This window comes from Fragaria vesca, linkage group LG2, assembly GCF_000184155.1.
Source record: "Fragaria vesca subsp. vesca linkage group LG2, FraVesHawaii_1.0, whole genome shotgun sequence".
NCBI classification, from domain to species: domain Eukaryota; kingdom Viridiplantae; phylum Streptophyta; class Magnoliopsida; order Rosales; family Rosaceae; genus Fragaria; species Fragaria vesca.
Genome location: NC_020492.1, coordinates 31,593,503 through 31,619,033, shown reverse-complemented (window position 1 = coordinate 31,619,033; position 25,531 = coordinate 31,593,503). Strand labels below are relative to the sequence as shown.

The window sequence follows — 25,531 nt, the reverse complement described above, 5'->3', positions numbered from 1 at the left end:
GGTGCGGACATCCGCAGCCGAGAAGGGACGTGTATATATATATATATATATATATATATTCTGGATCAAAGAGCCAACCAAAAGGTATAACCCCTTGTTTGTCCACATAGGTAAAGAGTTCAGCTAGTTACTACTACCATGTTCAAAAAGGTAAAGTGGTCAACTGTGCTTACAATGACTAAGGATTACTGTTACACTTGCCAAAAGAATAGAACAGGACATAAGAATTAAGGATTTAGAAAAGGTTTATCGTTCCCTTAAATGGAATTAGAAACAAAACCTTTACCCTTGCTCAGGGAGCCAGCTGTAGAGTTCACACACCGCACCTAAATGTAATGGAATTTTATCATATCATGGAATGTTCAGCTTGTTATTTTGTCTGTTGGTTAAATGCAAGGTTCTAAAAAGCGCTAGGCATTAGTCGGACAGACAGCCGGGGACTAGTGCTATCACTGCTATGGCATATAGGTGCCTAGTCTTTATTCTACTGAGGTTCCATATGGAATTCGCCTATATGACAACTCCATAATGTATTAATAAAGACTTGACTTTCCCGGAGAAGTCTAGCTTTTGGATCTTCCATTGGTTGCATATCATGAGGAAGTCTGTCGGCTGTCGGTGAGCCGTGGCTTGGTTGGTTAAGGAGTTTAACTGACAACTTTGAGGTCACGGGTTCAAAACCTCACGACATATGTAGGGTGAGTTATTTAAACAAATATTTTTTTTTTTTTAAATTATCATGAGGAAGTCTGACTATCTAAGGCTCTGCTGTTTCTTAAGTTCTACTGTGGTTGCTTTGAACTTCGACAATAAGTATTGTCTATTTGTTCTGCATTTTTTCAGTAACTTGTTTTCTCTGTGGGAGTATTCTGTAAGTGGGCCTCAGATAACTTCTTTCTTTTTTCCTACAGGAAAGGACTTGTCTGGATGCCAATTGAGCAAATAAAGTTGTTCAGTCTTTTAGACCAAAGTCGATAAAAAAAAATATATAAAAAAATAAAAATAAAAACTAAGAGAGGAAAAAAGCAATGCCATTGTTAGAGAATAGATAACTTTCTGTGCAGTCCAAAAATTTCTCGGCAGATCATAAAGTAATGTAACAGGTGAATAGTTAATTCTATGAAGCAGAAGAACAATACTAACCTTTGCAAGCTTCATAACAACCTCTATAGATGCCTTCCGAATACTATCAACTTTACTTAGTATGCCTTCTGTAAGCAAAAAAGGCAGAACAAGATCCATTGATTGGCTTGCATCTGATACATCAGTTAGGGTGACATCAGAAAGCCTCACTGTCAATGAAGTTAAAGTACGGCATAACTTGTCTCCAGAATTTCGAACAGTCTCTTTAATATCATCCATGGCACGGAATGCTGCTGGCCATAACTTCCTTAAATGCTTCCCAACCTTTGTTCCCACAAAATAGAAAGAATTAGAACCAATTAAAACCATATTAAGCTTTTATCAATATAGGAATGCAAAGACTAGCACCTACATAGTAATGAACTGAGGGAGCAAAACTGAAATATCCCACAAATAAACACTAGAGTAGGACAGACACAGGCCATGTTTACGAAATCTCTGAGCACTACGAATTCTCTAAGACTCTTTTCCTTTTGTATATATGTCCGGAGTTCAAAGTTTAATCTCCCATTGTTGAGAGAAAAAAAAATAAAAAATAAAAAAGCATGGTGAAACCTTATAGAAGTTAATAAATTAGACCACAGGAAGGAAAACAAATATGTTTCGACCTCAATTTTGACTTTTATAGGGTATAGTTCTTTGACCAGCAGGAGTTCACTCCAGATCACCCTATCAGCAGGAAAGAGGTTTTGAAAAAAATGGTTCATAAAGTTGGGATTGCAGAACTTCTTTGAGGAGAAGATTTCTGAGTTATCTGTATCTAGAACATGTAATCAATGCAACTTAAATGATAGTCCTACTATTTACAACTAATTGCACCTACTTCAATTTGCACTATATAAATGATATTAGATCACCTGATCAAACTTGCGGCCCTGGATGATATCTGCAAGGGCAAGACAGGATGCCTCTCGTGTGCGCCAAAGCCTAGATCCACACTGTATTAACAAGTCATCAATAATGAGGTCCAAGTGTTCATCAATGGTCTTCTTTGAATCTTCCACCAGTGACTTCCATATGTGTGACATGGCATCCTAGATCATGAAAGTATGAATAGAAAAGTCAATACAAAGATGGATACTTACAAGTCAATAGGAGGAAAAATGAATGATGAAATACCATTTAAAGAATATAGGAAAGACACGTTAATAATCATTTGACAATGAGAAACAGATACCACAGATGATGTAGAAGTTATAGAGTTGTCGGTGATAAGACTACATAGTTTTCTTACTTTAGGAACAATACCGACTTATCTCATACCTGCACATTTTTGTCAGGATCATACTGATAACGAACAAGCCTTGGAATTAAGGACCGCAAGCGTGGCTTCAGAGCATCTCCTGCTTGCTTTGCTATCTTTGAAAAACCAAAGGCAGCACCCCTTTTTGAATTCAGAGAAGTTTGATAATTAGCCAGATCCATAAACTTATAAATCAGATCTGGTTGTCCCATCTCATTCGCTACGTTGCACAGCTCCTTGTATGTACTGAGTTTCCCTCCACTAAGACCTTCACCAATAACTCCCTCTTGAAACACTTCTGAGTCTTCAGCAAGCTGAATAACAAAAATCTAAACACCTAAGAATACAAATTGCAGATTGACAGAGAAAGACAGAGACAGAGTCAGATGTATATACAAACCTTTATAGCTCTTTTTTTCTTCCCTGAACCTGTCAGAGTGTTTACAAGCGCATTTACCAAGTTTCCTTTCATCGACGCATCACCAATTTCATACACAACGCTCATCCCTTGGGAGGCAAGCTCCTGTGTGAGTTCATTCTGCTCCCCAAGAAGATGTGAAAAAGCCTCCTGCATGCACATAAAAATATAAAATCTCATACTTTCAAGTAACAATATCCATCACATGTCAACATAAATATTCATCAGAAATGACTGATCTGTATAAACTTTCTCCCCATAATATAAGTGACAGAAATAAATGAATTACACTAGATATTTGTGCGAATAATTACCATAACATACCATTCCATAGTATGACAAAATGAAGAATTATATAAACAAAGATGAGTTTCATGGTGAGTATATTTTTGCAATGGGGAATTCCTGGAAAAAAAAAACGTCGCAAATAGGAAGAAAAAATAGAGTATCTTTGATAATTGAGGAACAGGTAATATAATATAAAAAGATGTTTAACTCAGTGACGTAAAAGTAAGGATACTATACTACCAAACATCATATTCCCATTGATCAACATAAATACCATTTTTCCTTGGTTGTTTAAGATCTTGTGTTCTAGTCAACTTTAAAATGTTATATCCTTGAAGTTATAAACACAACCACCATGAAGATCTTTCCATCAACTTGAATTTGTAAATTCCTTATCCACATCCACCTTTTGTTTATAGCTCAGTTCTTATGAAAATCTTTGTTAATGATACTGGTTCCATATTTAGCCTTGGACCCATTACATCCGGGAACAAAGTACCCTGATGTATGATTAAAGCTCTTTCATTTAAGTATTGTAATGTATGAGATGGTAATTGTTTAAATTGAATCCACTGAGAAGGTGAATCAAAGAGATATGAATGGCAAAATGATGACTGAAATTCTTCAAGAAAAAACCTGAATTTCTGGAAGCATTTTCTGGATAGCTGGTTGATGGCCACAATACATGGTAATTGATAATAGCCATACAGTTCCAGCACAGCGATCTTCCTTTCTTGTACTGTATAGAAGTTCATCAAAAAGCTTTTTAGTAATTGCTTCTCGAACCATGGCATCACGATCTTTATTAGCTTCATTCATTTCTATAGGGCTATGTGTTGAGAGAGATAAACTCGGGTCTCCCATGAGGAACTTAGAAGCCATGGAGAGTGAATAATTAGTTTTGAGAATCAAATCCGCAGTCACCGGAACACCACCCCACAAAAACGATAGTGCCTCGCCAGCAGCAAAGAGGATATCCTCAACCTGTGATAATCAACAGTTGCACGGATTAGAGATTTTACTTTTGTATGTGGTCGCAACTCGCAACTTGGTATCCCCACCTAAGAAATCAATGCAACGGCCTTTTTAAATTTACATCCACTACCATACATTTTCAGGAGCTTTTGATTGGTGTGCATATTAAAACCCTTGGTAATTTCTAAGTACACAATTCTTGACTAGCAAATAACAAGCATGGATAAGACAACCGTTTACATGTTTTCTATATGTGCATATAACTTATCAAAGTACAAATAACTCCAGATGCTTAACATATATCCTCACTGGTAAACTTACCTTTGCTTAAAAAATTTCTTTTTTCTTAATAGCTCGCCAAACATATCCCCATATCATTTATTAAATTTCATGGAATATGTAACCAGAACCAACCTAACAAAGTTCAATGGTTTATTGAAAAACACTCTTGATTATTATCTTGTTATCCAAGTGGGGGTTAGGACAAAAGGAACTGAATTCCTTTCTGATTGATGGAGAGCCTAACTTAAAGGAAAATTAGTGTACAAGATATATAAGGATTAGTTTGTACAAACCTTAGATCGGGAAAGACTGAATATTAACTCCAGGGCAATATTAAGACATGCAGATGATGTTTCATTGATGCAGATGTGGCCAATGGATATAATAATCTTCTGAATTGCTTTGGAGTCATCACCCTTAATTAGCTTTGTCAATCTTTCTTGTAAAACCACCAGAATATCAACTGCAGTTCAATTTCTGAGTAATAAAGATCTGTATCTAACGGTAAAGATAACAAATAATGTGAGAAAAAATAACTGGTTTACCTGAACTAGACTCAACAATAAGAGAAGGCAATGCAACAACCAGTCCAATATGACCTAGTGCTTGGACCGCTACTGATGCTAGTGTTGCAGTCTCAGAATTAACAACATCGACAAGTAACTTTAATGTAATTTGAAATAATTCCTCTGGGATCTGCAGAATTGTAGACAAAGTCAGACACAATTACATAAAACAGCGAATAACTAAATATAAAACTAGAGGGAACAGAACCCGTACAACTTACAGCTGGTTTTCTAGACATACAATTTGCAGTAACATAACCTAATGCACATAATGCTCCATGCTGAACCTCAAATCTGGTAATATTAAACCAAATCATAAAACGGGAAGTTAAATCAACATAAAAGCAAAATGTTAAAATAGAAAACATTGTTTGCTAATCAATTAATCACAAGCATGTAAACATTATTTTTGGTAAAAGATAATGCAACCAACCTTAACTTATTTATTCCCCTTACTGAGGCAATTATTTCAGATATCAGAGCACATGAAGCATCTATAGGAAGAACGGAGGAAGCAATCCCAAGCAAACGTGCAGCCGCTTCACGGGTATCTAAGTCAATATGACTCAATAATTGTTTTAGCCATGGAACTTTTTTTGCATAACGTGAAGCTACCAGCTGTAACCAACTGTGATTTGTCAGACGTGCACATAAAGAGATCAGTAAAATAGGAAATAAGATAAAATGCAGTCATGAGTCATGACCTCTGGTATACGAGATCCAATTGCAATCAATGCATTGGAAGCCTTGGCGTACAACTCAACAGATCCTTCATATGCCATAGCATGTTCCAGGAGCAAGCACATTGCTTCTACAGACCATTGAAACTGAGATGATCCTTTAATTGAAGTATTATGCTCCAATTCTGACTCGAAGCACTTCAACAAAAATTCAATAATAACTAGATACGTTCTTGAGGGAAACTGAAGCTTCTGATCCCTGGTCTCAGCTGATTCTGACAAGTTTGGCTGCTGTGAAAGAATATAATCTAACATGTCTCCAAGTTTGGGGTAATGTAGCTCTTTTATCTTGCTCATACTTGATCCATCATCTTCCACAGGAAAAAGGCCTTCCAATGCAATCTCCCTTCATAAAAGTTAATACTTCACATTAAATATATATTTACAAGAATATTACAAAGATAAAATGCAATAAAGAGGATGTAAATCATAATTATGGTTTTCTTGTCATGCCTAGCGGTTTACTCCAAAGTGGTCATAGCTTATGGTTTATCTTGTCATGCCTAGCAGTTTTGGCTTGGCTCTAGTACCATTGGGAGAATATGATTCAGCGGGGGTGGGAGAGGGGGGGGTAAAGAAAAAAAGAAGATGGGGTCTTTGGCTTCAATATGATACTACAAATTGAAAATGTGGATAGTAAAGAAAAACTAGAAAGAATAAGCAAGTTTATGATTATCCTAGAGTTACCGAGAATAGAAGATTTTGTTACCTTATATCCAGCTTAATATCAGCAGCCCCAAGCATACAGATATACCGACTTGGACAATGTTGCAACTCAAATAAAGAAGTTGCCCATCTTATAGCACAGAATCTCACTTCACTTTGTTCCTAGTGAGCAAAAAATAAATTAGAACTCCATTAGGAAATGTATAATGAACCCCTATGAAGAAATATATTCTAATCCTAGAAATTTAGAAAAGAGATCAATTCCACCAACATGCCAGATTAAGATACCTCCTGAGTATACTTGAGCAAAAGAGTCTCCAGATCCTTTAGCACTGTTGAGGGTGCTCCCTGTAGGTTAGATAATTACCAGTATCACTAACTTGTATTATGCATTGCAGTAGTTGTTTAAGGGTAATTGAAAAAGAATAATCATTCAGATACAAATAGAAAAATATATATGTAAAATCCAAGTGTCAGATATATATTGGAAGCATAACAAGCCATGAAGATAATTACTCCTATACAAGAGTCCATCAACTTTTACACTAAGAAAGGTTAATGAAAAGCTACAAACTCAAAAGAAAATAATTTAAAACTTTTGGTTCTTTTGATTTAGTCTTTCCTGCTCTCTTTTCTAACAGCAAGCTCGGTAGATTTCTCCTCCACTGTCTTGTATCTCTTATATGTAAGCTTATTGTTTCATATTTCATTTTATTTAAAAATGACTAAATTTCATTGAACTGAATGGCTGTTTCCACAATGGCTTAATGTTTAGATCAGTTTGTATTTGAAGATGAGTTGTATTAATGGTCCGGCGGATTAATATTTCAAAAAGTAAAAATAAATAAAATAATTAATTAATATTGAAAGATCCTATGAAATTCCAGAAAGAGAGAAACTAGTATACCTTATAAGCAGTGGCAAGAGAATTTGTTGCTTCTTGAATACTAAGGCGAAAATATTGGGTCTCTACCTTCAATGCATCAAAGAGACGCACAGCCATGTCAGTCGAATCTCTGAAAGAAGAGAACTCAAAATTAAAAAATCTTATCACAATAAGTTCCGCATAGAACCCGATCTTTTATTTGAACATCCATAGTTACTAGATATCGAGTTATCGACTAATAGTAATTCATACAAGAAGACAGAAAGCAAAGGATTGAACCTGAAAAGCTGAGGCATACGCTGTGCGAGCAATCCAATAGCTTGATAAGCGAAAGTTCTGGAGTCTCTATGAGTAGCATCTGGGTAGATTTGGTACACCATATCAGACTGGAATTCGACCATTTTAATAAAATTGTAAAAGACATGAATTACCGAACTTGCAAGTTTATGGAGTAACCTGATTCTGAACTTGAAGCAGTGTCAAGTGACTTCAGAATTCCACTCAGTATGACAGGGCCCATTAGTTTAAGTTGATCGATTTTGGACTGCATGCATATAATTTAAAAGAAACAAAAACATAGAGAAACAATTGTTAAGTGACTAGGAAAAACATTCCTGAAGAATATATAAATAACTTCAAGAGTTAAAATCAATAGGAAACAACATAACATCAGAAGAGGAAAAACAGAGGTGAAATACATAGAACGTTTATAATACAAACTATGAAAAATTGAAATGTTTTATATAAGTTTGCATCTAAGAAAGGACCTTCACAAGTGTTTCAAACTGAACCCAAAACTCTAAATTACTAGATTCCAATATCTACCTAATAAGCCGAAATCAGACTTCTGTAATGTCATCAATGAGCAATAATTGAGGTACTGAATATGGTGAATAGAAATTCAGGGCCAAAAATTAAAAAGATAAATATATTTCTTCTCTATTTCTAAATTTTCCATTTCAAAACCAAATAGCTGATCACTGACATGTCAAACTGTAACCTAGAGATGCCTTGTTCAGCATGCCTTCTCAAAAAATGTTTTGAAAGAAAGCAAAAAACAAATATACATCAAATCATGAGGTCCTTACATGTTTAAATACCCAGACAGTGAATTCCATTCCCAACTGCTTCAACCTTGATGTGGTATCACTCCCTATTAAGTTTCAGAATCAACATAACAAAATAAATTGTCAGTATTAGGGTTTTCTATCACATTGCAACACATAGATAACATCCTAACAGAAATGATTATGATCAAGACAAGTATATCCAGAAAAAAGAGATACAAGAGGGGTCAAAGTTGGAAGCTCGTTGCAGTATTATCTTGACATTCAATAAAGAAGTAGTGGCTGCAGCAGATATCTTCAGATGCAGTCAAGATCACTTAATTAGAGTCAGAGGAATTCTTGTCCCATATGTCATATTTTGTTTCTTTTTCTTTTTTTGATACAGATGAGAGCCTAATAGAGACTTTGTTTTTCCTTTTAATAAATTTGGTTTCATTAAATATATACAGAAAGAAAATTACTTTTGCAAGATTGGAGTATAGAGATGGCACCTAGCCACTACAAAGTCTGAATAATTTCCAAAGGTGATTTTTGGACACTGTTCCTGCAATTTTTGGATTCCTGTGCTACAAATTGTTTCTGATTGGAAGGCATTGTTGTAATTTCCAAACAAAATATGCACAAAATCATCCAGATATGCATGAGATGGGTGTTCACCTACTTACACTCAGAAAAACAATTTAATCTGACGAACGAATCAAAAAACTTTGGACCTAACTGAAACACTTGATTACCTTTTTATTGCAAATGAGAATTTGGATATAAAAATATGGGAATTCAATATCTTTTTTATCCTGAGAACACAAGTTGCATACCATATATGCATCCAAAAATGCACTGTAAAGTTGAAGGGAAACTGTTAGCTGCTGTGATAGACCGGCAGAAAATAGACATCAGTTTTCCTTTCAAAGCCGGACTTGCTGGAGTGACTCTAGATTCAGAACCAACATTGTGAGATGTAGCAGTACCTGCATTTTATTGACATATAAATGTGTCAGATACGATAAAATAAATAAAAGAAAGTGTATATGATGAATATACATTTTAGGACCCGTATTCTTCTTTTTAAAAGGAATAATCTAACTTGACTGATGTAAAAAGCCGAAGATTATAGATACAGGGCATGAACTCCATGCATGTATATTAAAGAAACAGACACAAGGTTTAGAATACAAGTACAATAAAAAAAATTATCAAATATTAAGACAAATATATAAACCAGAAATGGAATCTATTTGATTTCTCCTAAAAAGAATGTGTAAAAAAAAATGAATTTCATTTTTATGAAAATAATCTCTAAACCCTGAAGAGAATGAAGCTCAAAGATGCCCATAATGAACCATATCCCGTAATTGATTTCCATCCCAGCTTCCACAAAGATCCAATAACCACCCAAAAATTAGCCAACACAGCCCCTCCCCTAAACCATACCCTCTCTCTCCTGCCCCTGTAGACAAGATGAGATGTTGGGCCCATATGCTACACTTCTTTCATTCATTCCTGTAGCACATGAATCTCTTCACAGCAGTAGTCTACTCATTGATTGATTGGCTGGTGGTATCTGATACCACCTCCCTAGTGTGGTATCTGATACCGCTCTATCTGTGCTTTTCTAAATAGAATAATTACATCCCGGGTGACAAGACCACTGATTTGCTAGCTATCTGAGGTAAACTATAACTCAAAAAAGCAATAACTTTACAACAGCTAGCAAATAGAAACCAAAGAGCTAAAACGCTCAAAAGCCTGGGAATGATAAGAAAAGGCATGAATTGGACCATTTCAGAATTCTGGAAATTTAAGAAACTGACCCCAACCGGAGCTGTAGTTTTAACTAACCATAAAGGTCATCCTATTATGTTACCATTCTGACCAAAAGGACTACGAGCAGCAGAGTAGTTCAAACTTATCTCCACAAAAGGCCAATAAACAGATACTATTGATATAAAAGGAAGTAAGAATAATCACAAAAGTGAATACAAAAAACCAAAATTCATAAATGGCAACCAGCTTATGTAAAACCAATTAAAATAGAACAAGAGAACTTTATAACCCATACCATTAAATAACAAAAAAAGTCTGCTTATGAGGACTGTATCTTCAAAATTAGCACCAGCAGCCCTCTTCTTTACAAGCTCCTCTCCTCTCTTAACGACAGGCTCTTGACTAGATTCAATCAATCATAAAAAAATACAAACCAAATATTAACGATCTCCTAAAAATATGAAGGGGACTAATTGACACGATATAAAGATTACAGATAATGGGAAGATTAGTATATACCAATCTATGGAGGCAGTCAGGTACAAAGGATAAACGAGCTCAGGGGCCAGCTCCATGGCCTCAATAACATTCAAGATCCCTAACTGTTTACATACAACAAAGTGACTAATATGTCCCAATATATGTTTACCATTAAAGAAGACTGTGACAAGAAAATACTAACACGCACCATGAACAATATGGAATGATTATCGATAAAAATTTCTGCTATTCAATTAATACTTCCGTAGGTAGAAGAGAAGTTATATATGTTTCTTTTCTTCTTCTTTATCAGAAAACATGATGAGTTTAGTACAATGTAATAGAGAGAGAAAGGGCAGATAACCAGTCCATAGACAAAGGGCTGTGAGAAAGAATTAACAAACTAACAGCTGGAAGAACAAGAGAAACAATCCTCTCAAGCTAAAACCAGTAAGCGCACTCAATCCTAAAGATTTTGCACTCTCAAGCTTTTCAGTCCCAATCGATCCATAAGAATCAGGAAACTGAATATCTACACAAAACAATCCCAACAGCAAGCTCTCCACAGCTTTCATGCCTTTCCCCAGAAGCCTGTAAAGATTACTCAACAGCTGAGCAGATCCCAATGAAGAACACACTTTTCAATCCTTTTTGAGATTGGTACAGGTGAGGAGGTATTCCATCAGTTTGGAAGTATGGGACAACTAAATGAAAAGTAAACCTTTTTCTTTCACCCACAAAGATCCTTAAACCCCCCAAGTTTGGGAGTGGACAGAAACAAAAAAGGTTTATTCTACCAACATCGCCATTTAAGAATTACAAACCTAGGAAATCTGGCAGGGGAAAAACTTTTACCCATTTATTTCTGTCCAAACTCTCATCCAAATAAGAAAAAAGGACTTCCCCTAAATTTTCTCTTTTCACTTCTCACTCTAACCAAACAATAAAAAACAAGACCCAAATCTATTTCAGTTCCACCCCCCCCCCCCCCCGCCGGTGGAGGTTTGGGGTTAACATCGTTTCACTCCCCATACTTTTAATTTTGAAAATTTACCCCCTAAAGTCTCCAATTTTCATAAATCAGACACAAGTGTTAAAATTCCGTCCAATTTGGAGGTTAAATGATAGCATGAAATCTTAGAAAAAAGGTCCTAAAAGGCGATTTATGTTGTTATAAGACTATTTTAGCCCTTTTAGTGAGTTAGGAAGTCAAAATTAATGTCCGAATTAGACGGAATTTCAGCAATTGAACATGATTTATGAAAATTGAAAATAGGGGGTAAATTTTCAAAATTAAAAGTATGGGGAGTGAAATGATGTTAACCCTAAACCTCAGGGGTGTAAAATGAAATTAATCCTAATAATAATTAGTATCTCAGAATAAAGGTTTTCAGCATGTACTCAACCTACCTTTCTATTTAGAAGTATATCACTGTTCAATGATTGTTTAGCTGTTACCCGGTTGGCTTGCGCAATTGAAAGTCCTGGTGGGCATTCTCTGTTTTGAAGAAACATGAACAACTTTTAGTTTCAAATGAAAAAAATAATCTTTAAAGAGTAACTGCTGTGAGTTTTATACAGCTCCATTACACCTTTGAGATGACTGCTGATATAAGATTGTATGAAGGCAAAATTCGATAAAAATGCTCCTGTCTTGAGAATCAGTTATAAGTCCATACTTTGCAGCAATTTCTCCATCTATTCCATTTGGGTGACATTCACCAATGACCTGAAATGACGTGAAAACACAGTTAGAAACATTCATGTCAAAAAGAACCCATGCATTTCAACACTTACTTTTGGATGTCCTTTCCAGAGGTTTCACTGATATTGTTCCCAGTTTTGTTGGTTTGCCATCTTTTTTGTTTTTAAAGAAACAGCTTTTTATTGAAGAAACAAATAGCATAATACAAATGAGCAGACATGAAGTCCACACAAAACACTAAGGAAGATAGCAGAAGCATTAACCTAAACATCTCAGATGCGATTAGAACGCGAAATCTGAGAATCCTAGACCACAACAGCTTGCCTATTTAGAAATAATAGAGGAAAGTGTATAATTTTTACAAGCCCATAATGACACCCCAGATCTCTCCCACAGATTTTCCATCTCCGCACCACCATATACTTCAAAAATCCTTTTATTTCTTTCCATACATACCAACCAGCAGCCCCAAAGAATTTTGGCCACTTTTTTCTTTGCCAAATGAGTTTCACTTAGCAAATCAATCTTCCCTGCCTCCCTAACCAACTTTTTCTATAAAAAAGTAGCCACTTCACAGAGCACGAAAACATGATGGCACTCCACCCTTGAGCATTTCATAGAACACCAGTGTGGAGAGAAACATCAGCCTGGTCTCCTCCCTTGAAGAACATAAAAACTACACCTTAGGAGGAATCCTAATTTTCCAGAGAAAGTTTTTCAGAGCAAAGGAAGGACTGACCCACCACTGTCCACCAATTAGAAGCTGCGAAAGGCTTCGGAAAGTGATTTGAACAGCAAGCCTTTTCAACTGTTGAGTTACTGGTTTACCATTTATAGTAATATTAAGCAACAATTTTTTAGGCCAACTCACTTTTGTTTTTCACATAATTTGGCCCTTCTTACAGTTAAAAACTCATCAGGGTTGCCACTACTTCCATGTTTCAATCATGTCAAATTGGTACTCATCAGAGCCACGACTTTTCCATTGGACAAACCAAAATTCCATCCCTATAATATGACCCAGATTCAGATCTGTCAGTGGCACATTGATTAGGTTAAAAGAACTGAAATTATATCTGATATGAACGAATTTAACCTGATAGAAACTCTATGGATATACGCATTAAACTTAAATTATGGAATCCAATGTACAATCGTAGTCAGAATACATGAACAGCACTTATCTCAGCCAAAAGATTGGGTATATACTTTGATCACTATTTAGTAACTTAACCCTATAAAGAAATGTTCCTTTACGCCAATTTATGATTTCAGAACACAAAAATAGAATTAACAACTCTTAGAATTGGACAACAAAAATGGAAATACACACACACACACACTTTATACCCTCCGTGCATTGTATATCCTAGCCTCTTATTTCTTCTTAATCCTAACCTATACGGTATATCTCTCTAAAATAAAACTACAGAGGACAAAACAAAAACAAAACCAAAAAAATTGTGCTACAAGGAATCTTACAAATTGAGAAAAACCATATCAAACTGTCTGATACCTCATACCTTCACAACAAGTCTGAGAATAATTTCTTGGTGCTGATTAGAAAGCTTTGAGACTCCCACCAGAAGCATGGGTGACAAATTTTCTTTCTCCTACAGCAAAAACCACCAGATATCATTCGATTCAGTTCAGCACTAACTAATGAACACAACAACAGCCCTACACTAAGGAGTAAGAACACAGACCTTTGTATCGGCACGATCCATTGCCATTTCCATGTAGAGAATGCAAAAATTCCTGACCATCGGAGCAGAATCAGCTCCGGAGAATATAGTCCATAGTTCAGACAAGGGCAAACCAATCTCCGGTTGATGCTTCACTCGCTTGTTCACATGACTCAGTATTTCCATAACCTGTAAACAAAACCCCCAAACTTTTCAATTCAATTTCAACTCCACACTCTCAAAAATTCAAAACCAGTCCAAAATCTATACAATTTAAGCTTCGAAATTGTGGACGGAAACCCTAACCTTGTTGCGGACGGCGGAGGAGTGAGAGGAGAGGGAGGAGATAGTGTAAGGGAGGAGCTTGGAGAGTAGAGGTTGGAGTTTGGAGTCGTCGGAAAGAGCGAGGCGGGTGAGCAGCCGGTCCAGCATCTCTTCTCTCTCTTCGTCCGATTTGGAAGACGATGTTTCCGCCATTTTCTTTCTCACCAAGTTTTCCGGTAAAACTATTTTTTGACACTCACCGGCTATCGGTGTTTCATGTCTTATAGACTAATAGTAGCTTGTGCAACATTCAATCTATGTATGTATAATTGTATATACTGCTCCGTCGAACATTAGAATAACAAAAAAATACATCTCCACTCGTATCTGTACTATTAGAAATGAAGACTACTCTTTTTTTTTTTTTTTTGAATTACCTAAAGAACCAAAGTAATCTCTATTTCTATTATTAGAAAACGAGGCACCCTGTTAGAAAGCAAAGCGCTCCTTTGATGTTTATGGTGAAGTTTTTTTTTTGAATTACCCAAAAAACCAAAGTAATAGACAATTCTCAAAATGATAAAAATAAGTTACTATTAGCATAACCGTAAAACACCACTGGAATTTTAAAGAGAAAAAAAGACGTGGTTTGTTCCCACTTTTGGTGGAGCAGTTATCTAAGAAATATGATAATCAGATTCATTCCACTTTAAATGGAGCAGTTCAAATTAAACTTCTCTCATTTTGTAAACCCACGTGCAGATAGACGGGTAAAATACTAGTTTTTAAGAATGAGAGATCGATGCAGGATGTTATAAAAACATATATTATTTTTCGAATTACAAGAGAACAAATAGAATTGTTTGCCTCGAAGACGTTAGGGTTTCTTCTGTTAAGTACTTCATCGATGCCAACAAACCAAAAGGGGAGGAGGATGCCGACTACAACGTCAACCTAGTGTGATCTCCCACTAGAACTGTTAGAGTTAATCTTGAAGATGCTTGCTTTCATCGACATATATAGTTCGATTCAAATCCATTTGTTCTCGTTGGAAACGCGCTGCGGAATCGTATACATCTTTTCCAAGTCATACACCTCTTCTTAAAGCTCCATGGCTCTTGGTACCTCCGGATCATCAACAAGAACAAACTGATAATAATTATGTTGCTCACTACTTCCGCTTCTTTAGCCTCTCAGAGAAAAAAAGTTCTACAAAATCAAGACCTCTTTTGAAGGCTTCGATTCTCCTGACCTAAAATGTGTGGAATCCTCACATGGGTGGCTTGCAATTTGCAACTTCAACAATGCTATGGCTTATCTTCTCAATCCACTTTCGGGTTCCAAAATCAATCTCTCATCGATTTTGACTCTTCCTTAAAACAATAATGAACTATGCAAGCTCAGAGATCACCAAGTTGTGCCATCTTCTGATCCGTCTCGCAGCACGAATTTTTTTGTTGTGGTGAGGTATAACACATTTGATCACAAACATATTCATCTAACTTTTTGTAAGAATGGAAATGAAAGATGGAGAAACTTAGGAAGCCATCAGTCATGTGTGTGTAACATTCCACAAAGGCCATTTATATTCATTAGGCAACGAAACCCTAGAGGTTTATCAGAGGAATTTTTTTCATGCTAACTATGGATTTTGGCCATGAGCGTTCAGTACCTTTTAGGTTGTCAAAGTCATGCGTGATTTTGGTGGATTCATCGGGCGAGCTTTATTTTCTTGTCTCTATTATTAGAAAGTGAGGCGCTTTTTTTTTGTGAAACTTTTTTTTGAATTACCCAAAAAACCAAAGTAATAGAAAATTCTTAAAGAAATAAAAAATAAGTTACTATGGACATAACCGTAAAAACCACTAAAATTTTAAGGAGAAAAAAAGGACGTGGTTTGTTCCCACTTTTGATGGAATAGTTATCTAAGAAATATGATAATCAGATTCATTCCACTTTAAGTGGAGCAGTTCAAGTTAAACTTTTCTCATTTTGTAAACCCACATGCAGATGCACGCAAGGTTCTAAAAAACGTTAGACGCTAATCAGGAGGACAACGTCCAAAAGATTAATTGGGGATTAATCGATTTTATATTTTTGTATTTATTTAATTAATTTATGAATAATATTAATAAAATAATGATGTTTAACGTCTTATAATTAACTAAAAACATATTTAAAATAAGAAAATAAGCATTTATGTACTTAACAGGCATGCCTATTAGTAATTATTAATTGTTTAACCTCTATGATTTGATGTCTACCGAGAAATTTGGTGGGGGAATATTGAGGAGAGAGAATACTTCTTACTCTGAAGCTGTAGTCATGATTGTCATCAGCCTGCACACAAATGTAAGCACGTGCCTAACCATTTACTTTCTCTTTTTTAAACACGAATAAGTCAACTATAGCCACAGATTTAGTTTATATCTTCTAATCTGTTTCTCTAGCTCAAACATCGGACTTTCTCACTCTTCTCGACGAACCAACCCTCATCGGAAAAATCCCTCTAGCTACCACCGTAAAACTCCATAAGAGAACTTGCATCTCCATGAATGTCCATAGCTCAAGCCCTCTCTTGTCCTACTTCATCTCTTTCTTTCTCTAAACCCTTTAGATGTAGAAGCTCCGTCAGTCTCTCTCTCGTCTTTCTCTTTGCGAACTCTTTTATTCTCTCTCATTAATTTCGTAAGCAGTTGAATATGAGTTATATATGAGAGAAACAAATCGAAACCCAGACGAATAGCACACCTGCCTACTCCTCCCAGATGACTATAGCTGACTAATCGCCCATCCAGATCGACTGATCGGCCGCCTAAATCCATGTTCGCCTACCTCACCCAGTTGGTGTTAATCGCGGCGGTCAGCCCTCGCCTAGCGCCTAGGCGGCGCTTAAGCGGCCGCCCAGTCCGACTTTTAGAACATTGGATGCACGGGTAAAAGGTTAGTAATTAGAAACGTGGCTTTGGTGTCATAACTTCACCAAAATTTGAAACTCCCTATAATACCCATCTTTAGAAACAATATATTATAAAGGAAATATCATCTATTAAGGTTAATATGGTAATCTACAACAAAACAAAAGAAAAAAACAGAAATTAAAAAAGATGTGAAAACGTGGGAGAGCATAACTAAAGTCCGAAATTGCTTCACCACTCAAGGTCAATGTTTAACTGCCTTTGCGGTTTCGTAGAAAAAGTTAGTGGATGTCATTGATGAAAACATATAGGATTAGATTCAGTTTATCCCCTTAAGGTTTGGGGTTAACATCATTTCAGTCCTCACACTCTCAATTGCTTTAAGGTTTTATTAATCATGTCCAATTTCTGAAATTTCGTTAAGTTTGGTCAATTTTAACTTCATAACTCACTTTAAGAGCTAAAATAGTCGTATAACAACATAAATCGCCTTTTAGGACCCTCTTTCTAAGATTTTATACTTATAAATTTACATTTTGCAATGTATTCATATTATTTATTACTGTAATCTATTTATTTAACCTTTGTTGAAAAGGCGGTCGCCTTAATGCCTTGATGCTTTCGCCTCATGAGGCTTCATCAAGTTGCCTTCGCCTTCATTTTCGCCTTTGAAAACATTGGTTTATCTGACAAAAGAAAAAGAAGAAGAATAGGTTGATTATAAAGAAAAATATATGATGCTTCTTCAAAACTGTAAAGCAAATGAATAGAGAGAACGAACAATTGATACGATATTTGGTTGACATAAATTTATATTCTTCACTAGTTGTATTTAAAGGATTGTATTTGGATTTTGCAAGTTGTTTGATTACTCTATTATTCAAAGGACATAAACGTGTTTGCAGAACTCTATCAGTAAAGAATATTTTACAGTTTGGAGCCTGTTTGATGTATCATAAGTTTTATTTTGTCCTATCTTATTTTTTCTCATGTTTCTTATCAAAAGAAGAGTTAAGGCATATATGTGTAGGGTATATATGAGTAGGTAAATAACCAGAGCTGTTTGTGTAAATAATTATAACGATTACGAAAATCCAAACATCTTTATTTATTCAAAAGGTACATATTTTCTTAATTTGACCCCTTTTTCGATCATATTTTCTCATCTTAACCGTTCACTTTGTAGGTATATATAAGTAGATCATCTCAACAAATTTTCAGCCAAATTAATAATAGTTAAGGCATTCAAAGATGTGATTTAGAACTAAAAACACCAACGGTTCAGACTGAACAGTTTCAATTCGTTCATTGATTTAATTCATTTTCGATACCTTAACGATCTCCAAATTAGCTTAAAATTTGTAGAGATGATCTACTCATATATACCTACAATATGAACGGTTAAGATGAGAAAATATGCTCGAAAAGTGGGTCAAATTAAGAAAATATGTACCTTTTGAATAAATAAAGATGTTTGGATTTTCATAATCGTTATAATTATTTACACAAACGGCTTTGGTTAGACATATTTTTGGTTCGTTTATTGATTTAATTTAATTCGCTACCTTAACGATCTTCAATTTTGCGGGAATGATCTATACATTAGTATCAATAAATTGAACGATGGAGATGTGGAAATATGGCCGAAAAGTGAGTCAAATAAAGATCTTCACATTTTAGTTTCAAAGTGAAGCTTCGCTTTGGACAGAATTTGTAACATCCTGAAATAGCTAATTTGGTTTACTTAGTATTAATCTATGTTTTATTAAGTTTTTGGGGTATGTTACTTTTGTTTTCAAAAAAAAAGGGAACACCTGAGCTGCGTTTCTCTTTGAAACACAGCAGCCTTAGTTTTCTTTTAAACAATTGCTTGTAGTTAGGAAGCAAGCAGGAGGTGTCAAATAGTTAGATATGCAGAGAGTAGCTGTCTAGTCTAAGCCTATAGGAAAAGATTTGTAAAGTCGGCCAAAGATCGAAAGTCGGTTAAGTTTTCGACCAAATCAACTAGAGAGAAGCAGATAGAGATTTGGGGCAGAACAGGGGGAGAACAGAAACTGAGAGAGTTGTGGAGAGAGAGACAACCCTTTCCAATTCATTTCTGTCTAAGGTAGAATCCATATCACCTTTTAGCAATTTCGAATTTAGTTCCTAAGATTAGATAGAGTACTTACTTTTTATTTTGATTCTTGATTCTATGTCTTGAGTATCAATATGGTTACTTTATTTGATTATGGTTTGTAATTTTGAATTCTCAAACTTGTATAGATAGGAATCTTAATTCGAATCAGATGTTGTTATTTGGAATCGTTGTGGTTGAAGCTCAAGAACATGGTTCTTGAGTTTAGGTGTCCAAATCAAATTTTGGATCCTTTTGTTTCAACCGTTGGTTATGTTTAAAATCGTTCTATGTTCTGGAAATCTATTGTTTTTCGTTCTGAAGCTTTAGAACATGTTTTGCTACTTCAAAAGTCGAATTAAAGCTCCATGAACCAAGTTTTATTGTTGCTGTAAATTTCCAGAACTCTGCAGAAAAGTTGATTTTCTTGCCTACTTTGAGGCATGATATCTTTCAGCTCAGGCCTTTGTTTTGAAATCCGAAAGTAGCTTTGTAAACCTTGTTTATCCATCATTGTGTGTGTTAAATTTCACATGTTTTGGTTACCATTTGGTATGATAATTAGCTTTCCAAAAACAGTAGCAGATTCAGCAAAAACTGGAATTTCTGGGTTTCCAGATTTTTACTCCAACTTTGCAAGACCATAACTTTCTATCCAGGGCTTTGTTTTCAAAACTTAAACTCTGTATTTAAAGCCTGTAATACCATCTGTAAAATAGGCTTGGGTTCAGTAATTTTGGTTGGAGTTTAGTAGGTGGAAATTGAAGCTAAAGACGGCATCTTGTGCACTGTTTTTACCTCTAAAGCTGAAATAGGAACTTAGTTTTAAATCAGTTTCTCTAGCAGCTGATTTAGTTACTTTTCAGTAGCTCTTTAAATAGCTTTAAGTGTTATTTAAATTCTGTTTCATAGTAAAGTAATAGTTTTCTTATTTTTGTATATTACTTATAACATAGTTACTAACTTTAGCTCATCATTCTTTGTATGTAATTTACCTTTTGGGTAAGGTTCCGGAGACAATCTTGGCAATCCACAAGTGTGAGAAGTGAAGTTTGAGCTCGACTTTGTGCTGTGCAAATCGAGGTAGGGTTTGATGGGGTGTTTTGTGTTGTTGTTAGTTATGCTATTCTTGTTTGTATGTTTGATATTGGATTTATATGTGATATTGGATTGTTTGACATTGAGTTGTTTGATATGAATTGAATTAAATGTTGGTTGATATTGAGATCTTGAATCGATTATGATTTTGACAGCATGTTGTTCTTATCTTGAATCTATATTACATGACATTGGTGGGAAACGAGTGAGATTGGAGGTGAAATGGAGAATGAGTGTTTGGGAATATACGAGATTTTTTAATTAGGAAACTATTTGTGTAGTTGAGTTTTCTCATGGGTTGTCCTCGGGATCTATGATTAGCCCACACGTACACAAATTCGTGGAATGTATGCCCCATCGGCGGCGGACGTCGATAAAACGATCTTTATCGGGTTGCGGATCGGGAGACCATGAGTATAACAAGATGACTAACAAATGGAGAAATTATATTCGAGGGTGAAGTGAGGTGTGGGGTGAGAGTTGAGTTCATATTGCATCCATGCATTCTTGATATGCCATGTTTGTTTGTTTGTCATGTTTTATTCATATATTAACTAGCCCTACTGAGCGTTGCTCACCTTTCATCAAACCCCTTGCAGGTGGTGTTTGTGAAGCATAAAGAGTGTTATATGTAAATTAAGGCTTTCATATGCTTTGTTTTGTAAAATAAGACTTGAATAAAGAATTGACGTTTTGAAAAGAAACGATATTCTAGTTTGTTTGTTGTTTGTTTGTAAATGCTTTAAGCATGTGTTGTCAGAACCCACCCCGAATTTCACCCTGAAACCCGAAGTAAATCCTGCGGGGACCACCTCTTAGGAAAATTTGCCGAAAATTCGGCATAACCTCCCTTGAAAATGGACAACCCTTCCTAATAAAACCTGCAAACACTTCTAAAAATTAAATCCAACCTTAAACTCCTGGAGCCTTTGTGCTCCCAAATCACAACACCACCCAAAATAATTACTAATCTAAACAAATCTCATATCCAACCATTTATAGGTTCAGAGCAACTATAATAGGAAGAAATGAAACATAATAAATTAACAAGCGGAAGCTATATGATGATTATGCCTCATCTTCATGTACTCCCGACTTCAACTAAGCTAACCTGCAAGCTGGGCATTGTTAAAACGAAGGGCCCAGGAGAAAACATTTGAACACGTTAGAGTGAGTGGACAAAAATAAATTTGAAAAGAAATAAATCTTTATGCTTTCCCAATTTAATTTCCAAAGAAAAATATACTGCATGCGGCAGCTCAAAAGCACTCAACTCATAAACTGGCAATTTCACGACTAGCTCCGACTAGTCACCAACTCAAACAAAATGGAGCCTCTCAGGCTAAATTATATATAATCATATATTCGTATGTATTTATACTCGTCAGACTCCTTGTATGAATCCTAGAAATAATTTAGAAAAATAGAAATTCATACAAGGCTACAACGTTGGCGTTTAACGCTCACGTTGCGCCATAATGGTATTTTTTCCTCATTATGACCGAAGAGGACGGTGTATTTATATACGTATGGACTCCCTATATGAAAACCTAAATAAACCAGAAAAGAAAGTAGTTTTCATATAGGGCTATGACGGTTGTGTCTAACACTCACGTCACGTCATAATAACATTTTACCTCATTATGACGGACCAAGCACGTAGGGCTAGCTAGCATTTATATACATACTATACTCATAACATCTAATAAACATATCCACCGAAAATCTCATTTTCGGGATCTCTCCAAAGGAGGAAAAATTGCCAAATAGCCGAGAAATCAATAAGTCTCATCAGAAGAAATAAATGATTAACAAAATAAATTCATCGCATGCTTTTCAATTAAAACAAAGATCCACTCACAACTTTAGGCCTAAGCCTGACGTCGATTCGAGGTCTCTTCTGCTTGAGCCTCCTCACGTCTTGTTTCCAAATGTAAAATTAATTTCCCAACTAAAAAATCCAATAATTAAACAAAATAGGCAAAATTAACCGAGAGCCCTACTCACGCTCATCATTGCCTAACTTCGCCATTCTTAACTCAAAATGGCTCAAACTTCACCGAACATACCGGCAGCCCTAATTACAACTTCCCCTAGAAAATGACTTAAATCCTACGGCCGGATTCTACATTATTCAACCGCTAAAAATACCACACTTCGGAAATTCACAAACCTATCCAAAACTCATCCGAAAATTTCATAATTCACATCAATAAACTCCCCTTAATATTCCACACTTAAAACTATACAAAACTCTCAAACAGCGGCGGCCGGAGGCCGATTCCGGCGACCTCCAATGCTCACCAAATTTTAACAGCATCTTCCTCTCAACCCCCTCTACAACTTTCCTAACTAGCACAAACATCAATTCCAAGCCTAACTAGGGCAATCGAGCAAAACAACACAAAAAGCCCTAGAGCTTCCACTCACCAGTTCTCCTTACCTGAAGGAAACTGGACCGAGTCCTTCTAGGGCAAGGCAACTGGGTTGGAGACCTTCAAAACCATATAAGGCTTGCCCGGATTGGTGCCCAGAGGAGAAAGTTCCAGCGAAGGAGAGCTTTGGACAGCTGGAGGTTCAAGGCGTCGTTTCTCTCTCACGGCGATGCTAGGGAGGCTGTCACCGGTCCAGGGAGGTGGCTGGGTTGATGGCCGACCGAACGGGACCGGTGCGGCGGCGGTTGGTGGCCGGACAGCGGCAAGCCGTGGCAGAGAACACCGGCGAAGGGAGAAGAATCGGGAGAGAGAAAAGAGTCAGGAAAAGAGAGAGAGAAAATTGAGGTTTGGGCCTCCAAACCGGTTCCACAACCCACCATATAAAACCCAACTCTAAAAATTAACACCCCAAAATAATACCCCAATAAAAATTACCTTTTACTAGCTAAAATTTACTATTTTTACCGTCGTCACATTTTCTTCTACGAATAAATCCTCCGAAATAATCACCCTTTAAAACCCCTCTAAGGACCAAATAAACTATAACCTCAATGACAGACACGGTAAAATTCTTATTAAATACCAAGCTAGTAAATAAGATAAAAATTTAAGGGTCGGGATGTGACATGTGTGCTATAAGTGCGCCTTCTTATAAGGCTTGCAATCTAAATAAAGGTACAAAAGTTGTAGTTTCTTACATCATGTTACGATATTTATCTCATTTTAATTACGGATAATAAACTGTCTGTAGTTAGAGTGCGATTCATGCCTTAACTCGAGCTTAGACCTTTACTCGAGTTGGGGTGTGACAGAATTTGTGTGTATATATACACACACACACACACACACAAACACACACATACAATGTTTGCACCTAAATTTGGAAGCCTCACGTGGCAGATGAAGGGAGGAGGGCCCATGAATAACCGCAACTATTAATGAGGGAACATTGTGACCCATTCTCTTGAGTCGTAGTGCAAGCCCGCGGCTTAGTAAATGACCGTAGCTATTGATGATTGATCACGGCTATTAATGAATAACCACTACTATTCATGAGTTACAACGGTTAATGAAGGACCATCACAATTTATTCCTTTAAGGCCGCTACACATCATATATTGCATTGTAAATTACAACGTCACTAGCATTGCGGCCGGTAAAAGAGGAATGTCATGCGCGTCATTACAGCCAGTCTTTACCCAGATTGAAAGAGTGCATTCATGAACCGTTACCAAACATCATTCAATCAGATTGAATGTGCATGAAAACATTTTTATTACTGGAATCACCAGTTACTACAGTTTTCATCTCTCACTTATTTGTAATCAATCTTCACGTTTATAGCTAGGATTACGTCCTCTCTTTATCACTTAAAAATGATCATAGGAATCATTGTTAGAGGTCCTCGACCAAACGCTTTACGCGCTTGCACATTTTATGTCTCAATACCATTCAGTTTCTCAGCTTTGCACAATTACCAATCCTTTCGTGTTTATCTTATCGTTTTTCTATATTGGTATTTGTCATCTTTTAGTTTTCTTTACATTCGAGCAATTTATCTTCCTGTAATTTACATTCGTTTTCTTTACGTTTCCTTCAAATTTTCGTTATATTTTATTTGCTGCACTTTACATTCCCGCACGTTATTTGCTTCATTTTCACCACCATTACATTCACCTAGTTACACAACACAAGATCAGTTAGTAAGTCGATACGTGTTAAATTCCTTACATCCAAGGCAAAGAGAACCCCGCAGCCGAGATCGATCCTTCCTCGGCCCACAGTCAACTAATTAGAACTCAGGGCAGCGCGACATCCACAAATCAGAACAAAACCTCCCTTGGCCTCTTGGCCGCGAGTTGGCACCCTAGCGCACACGTGATGAAATTCCTGCAAGTATACACGGTGGATGTAGTATAGTGAATGGAAGAAAAAGGGTTGTCGTTCCCACGAGGACATTAATTCAATTCAAATTATGGAATACCTAAACTAACTACATGAAAACACAAGATCACGATAACAATTTAAAGAAACAAACAAACAAGAAAATAAAAAACAAACAATAATGAATGAATCTAGGGTGTCAGAATCAATCACTAACAATCTTATTTATGTTTTGATGCAACTAATGGATTCTTTTGTTTCTCTAGATGACAATTCTCCTATCTAAGTCCAGGTATAGCACTTAGACCATAGTTTTCCTTAAGTGTATGATTCTCTCCAGGTACGGCAGAGGTCGTATATCCTAGCATGCAGTCTATCCAGTTACGGCATAAATTTAACATGTAAGACTCATTACGTTCTAGAAAACAAGAGAATCATGCAAACCATTACTTCAGTTACGACAATAATGTAATTCACAACTCTTTATCACAAGAAGCTAATATGACTTATATTACAGGTACGCCTCAAATTCATCTTCTAATTTACTAGATGTAAAGCCTTAAGATGATCAATCAAATAACTCAAACATATAGCATCGATTAAAATAGTGACTAAGAATTCATCATAAAGAAACTATAAATCAATTAATCAATCATCAAAAACATAAACAATCATGCTAAGGCATCATCCTAACCCTAGAAAAGGTTTAGCAAAACATGACTAAGGAAAACATAACAAAAACATAAAAAGAATGGAAAGGTGAAGGGTGGATGGATCTCTGCTCCTTTAGGCATCTACAATGTGCTTTCGAGACCTCCTCTTCATGTGAATTCGTGCTCCCTTAAATAGAGAAGTTTCTTGCACAACTTTGGCTTCAAATTTCCTTGTAAGACTTGTATTCAGACTCC

The 25,531-nt window shown here is 36.0% G+C and overlaps 1 protein-coding gene across 1 annotated transcript in view; it reads right to left on the bottom strand.

The window, feature by feature from the left end:
• Positions 1 to 14,480, bottom strand: part of LOC101297213 (proteasome-associated protein ECM29 homolog) — a 23,990-nt gene extending 9,510 nt beyond the window's left edge. The window contains 24 exon segments of the mRNA XM_004291744.1: positions 1,144 to 1,407; positions 2,001 to 2,177; positions 2,407 to 2,700; positions 2,787 to 2,954; positions 3,729 to 4,076; positions 4,643 to 4,812; positions 4,895 to 5,045; positions 5,137 to 5,209; positions 5,349 to 5,533; positions 5,620 to 6,001; positions 6,365 to 6,535; positions 6,623 to 6,669; positions 7,229 to 7,337; positions 7,487 to 7,565; positions 7,664 to 7,751; positions 8,296 to 8,360; positions 9,090 to 9,242; positions 10,334 to 10,440; positions 10,519 to 10,640; positions 11,929 to 12,016; positions 12,111 to 12,247; positions 13,747 to 13,836; positions 13,930 to 14,097; positions 14,215 to 14,480. Coding sequence (XP_004291792.1) covers positions 1,144 to 1,407; positions 2,001 to 2,177; positions 2,407 to 2,700; positions 2,787 to 2,954; positions 3,729 to 4,076; positions 4,643 to 4,812; positions 4,895 to 5,045; positions 5,137 to 5,209; positions 5,349 to 5,533; positions 5,620 to 6,001; positions 6,365 to 6,535; positions 6,623 to 6,669; positions 7,229 to 7,337; positions 7,487 to 7,565; positions 7,664 to 7,751; positions 8,296 to 8,360; positions 9,090 to 9,242; positions 10,334 to 10,440; positions 10,519 to 10,640; positions 11,929 to 12,016; positions 12,111 to 12,247; positions 13,747 to 13,836; positions 13,930 to 14,097; positions 14,215 to 14,385 — 3,807 coding nt within the window. The 5' untranslated portion in view covers positions 14,386 to 14,480.
• Between the last annotated feature and the right edge of the window lie 11,051 nt (positions 14,481 to 25,531).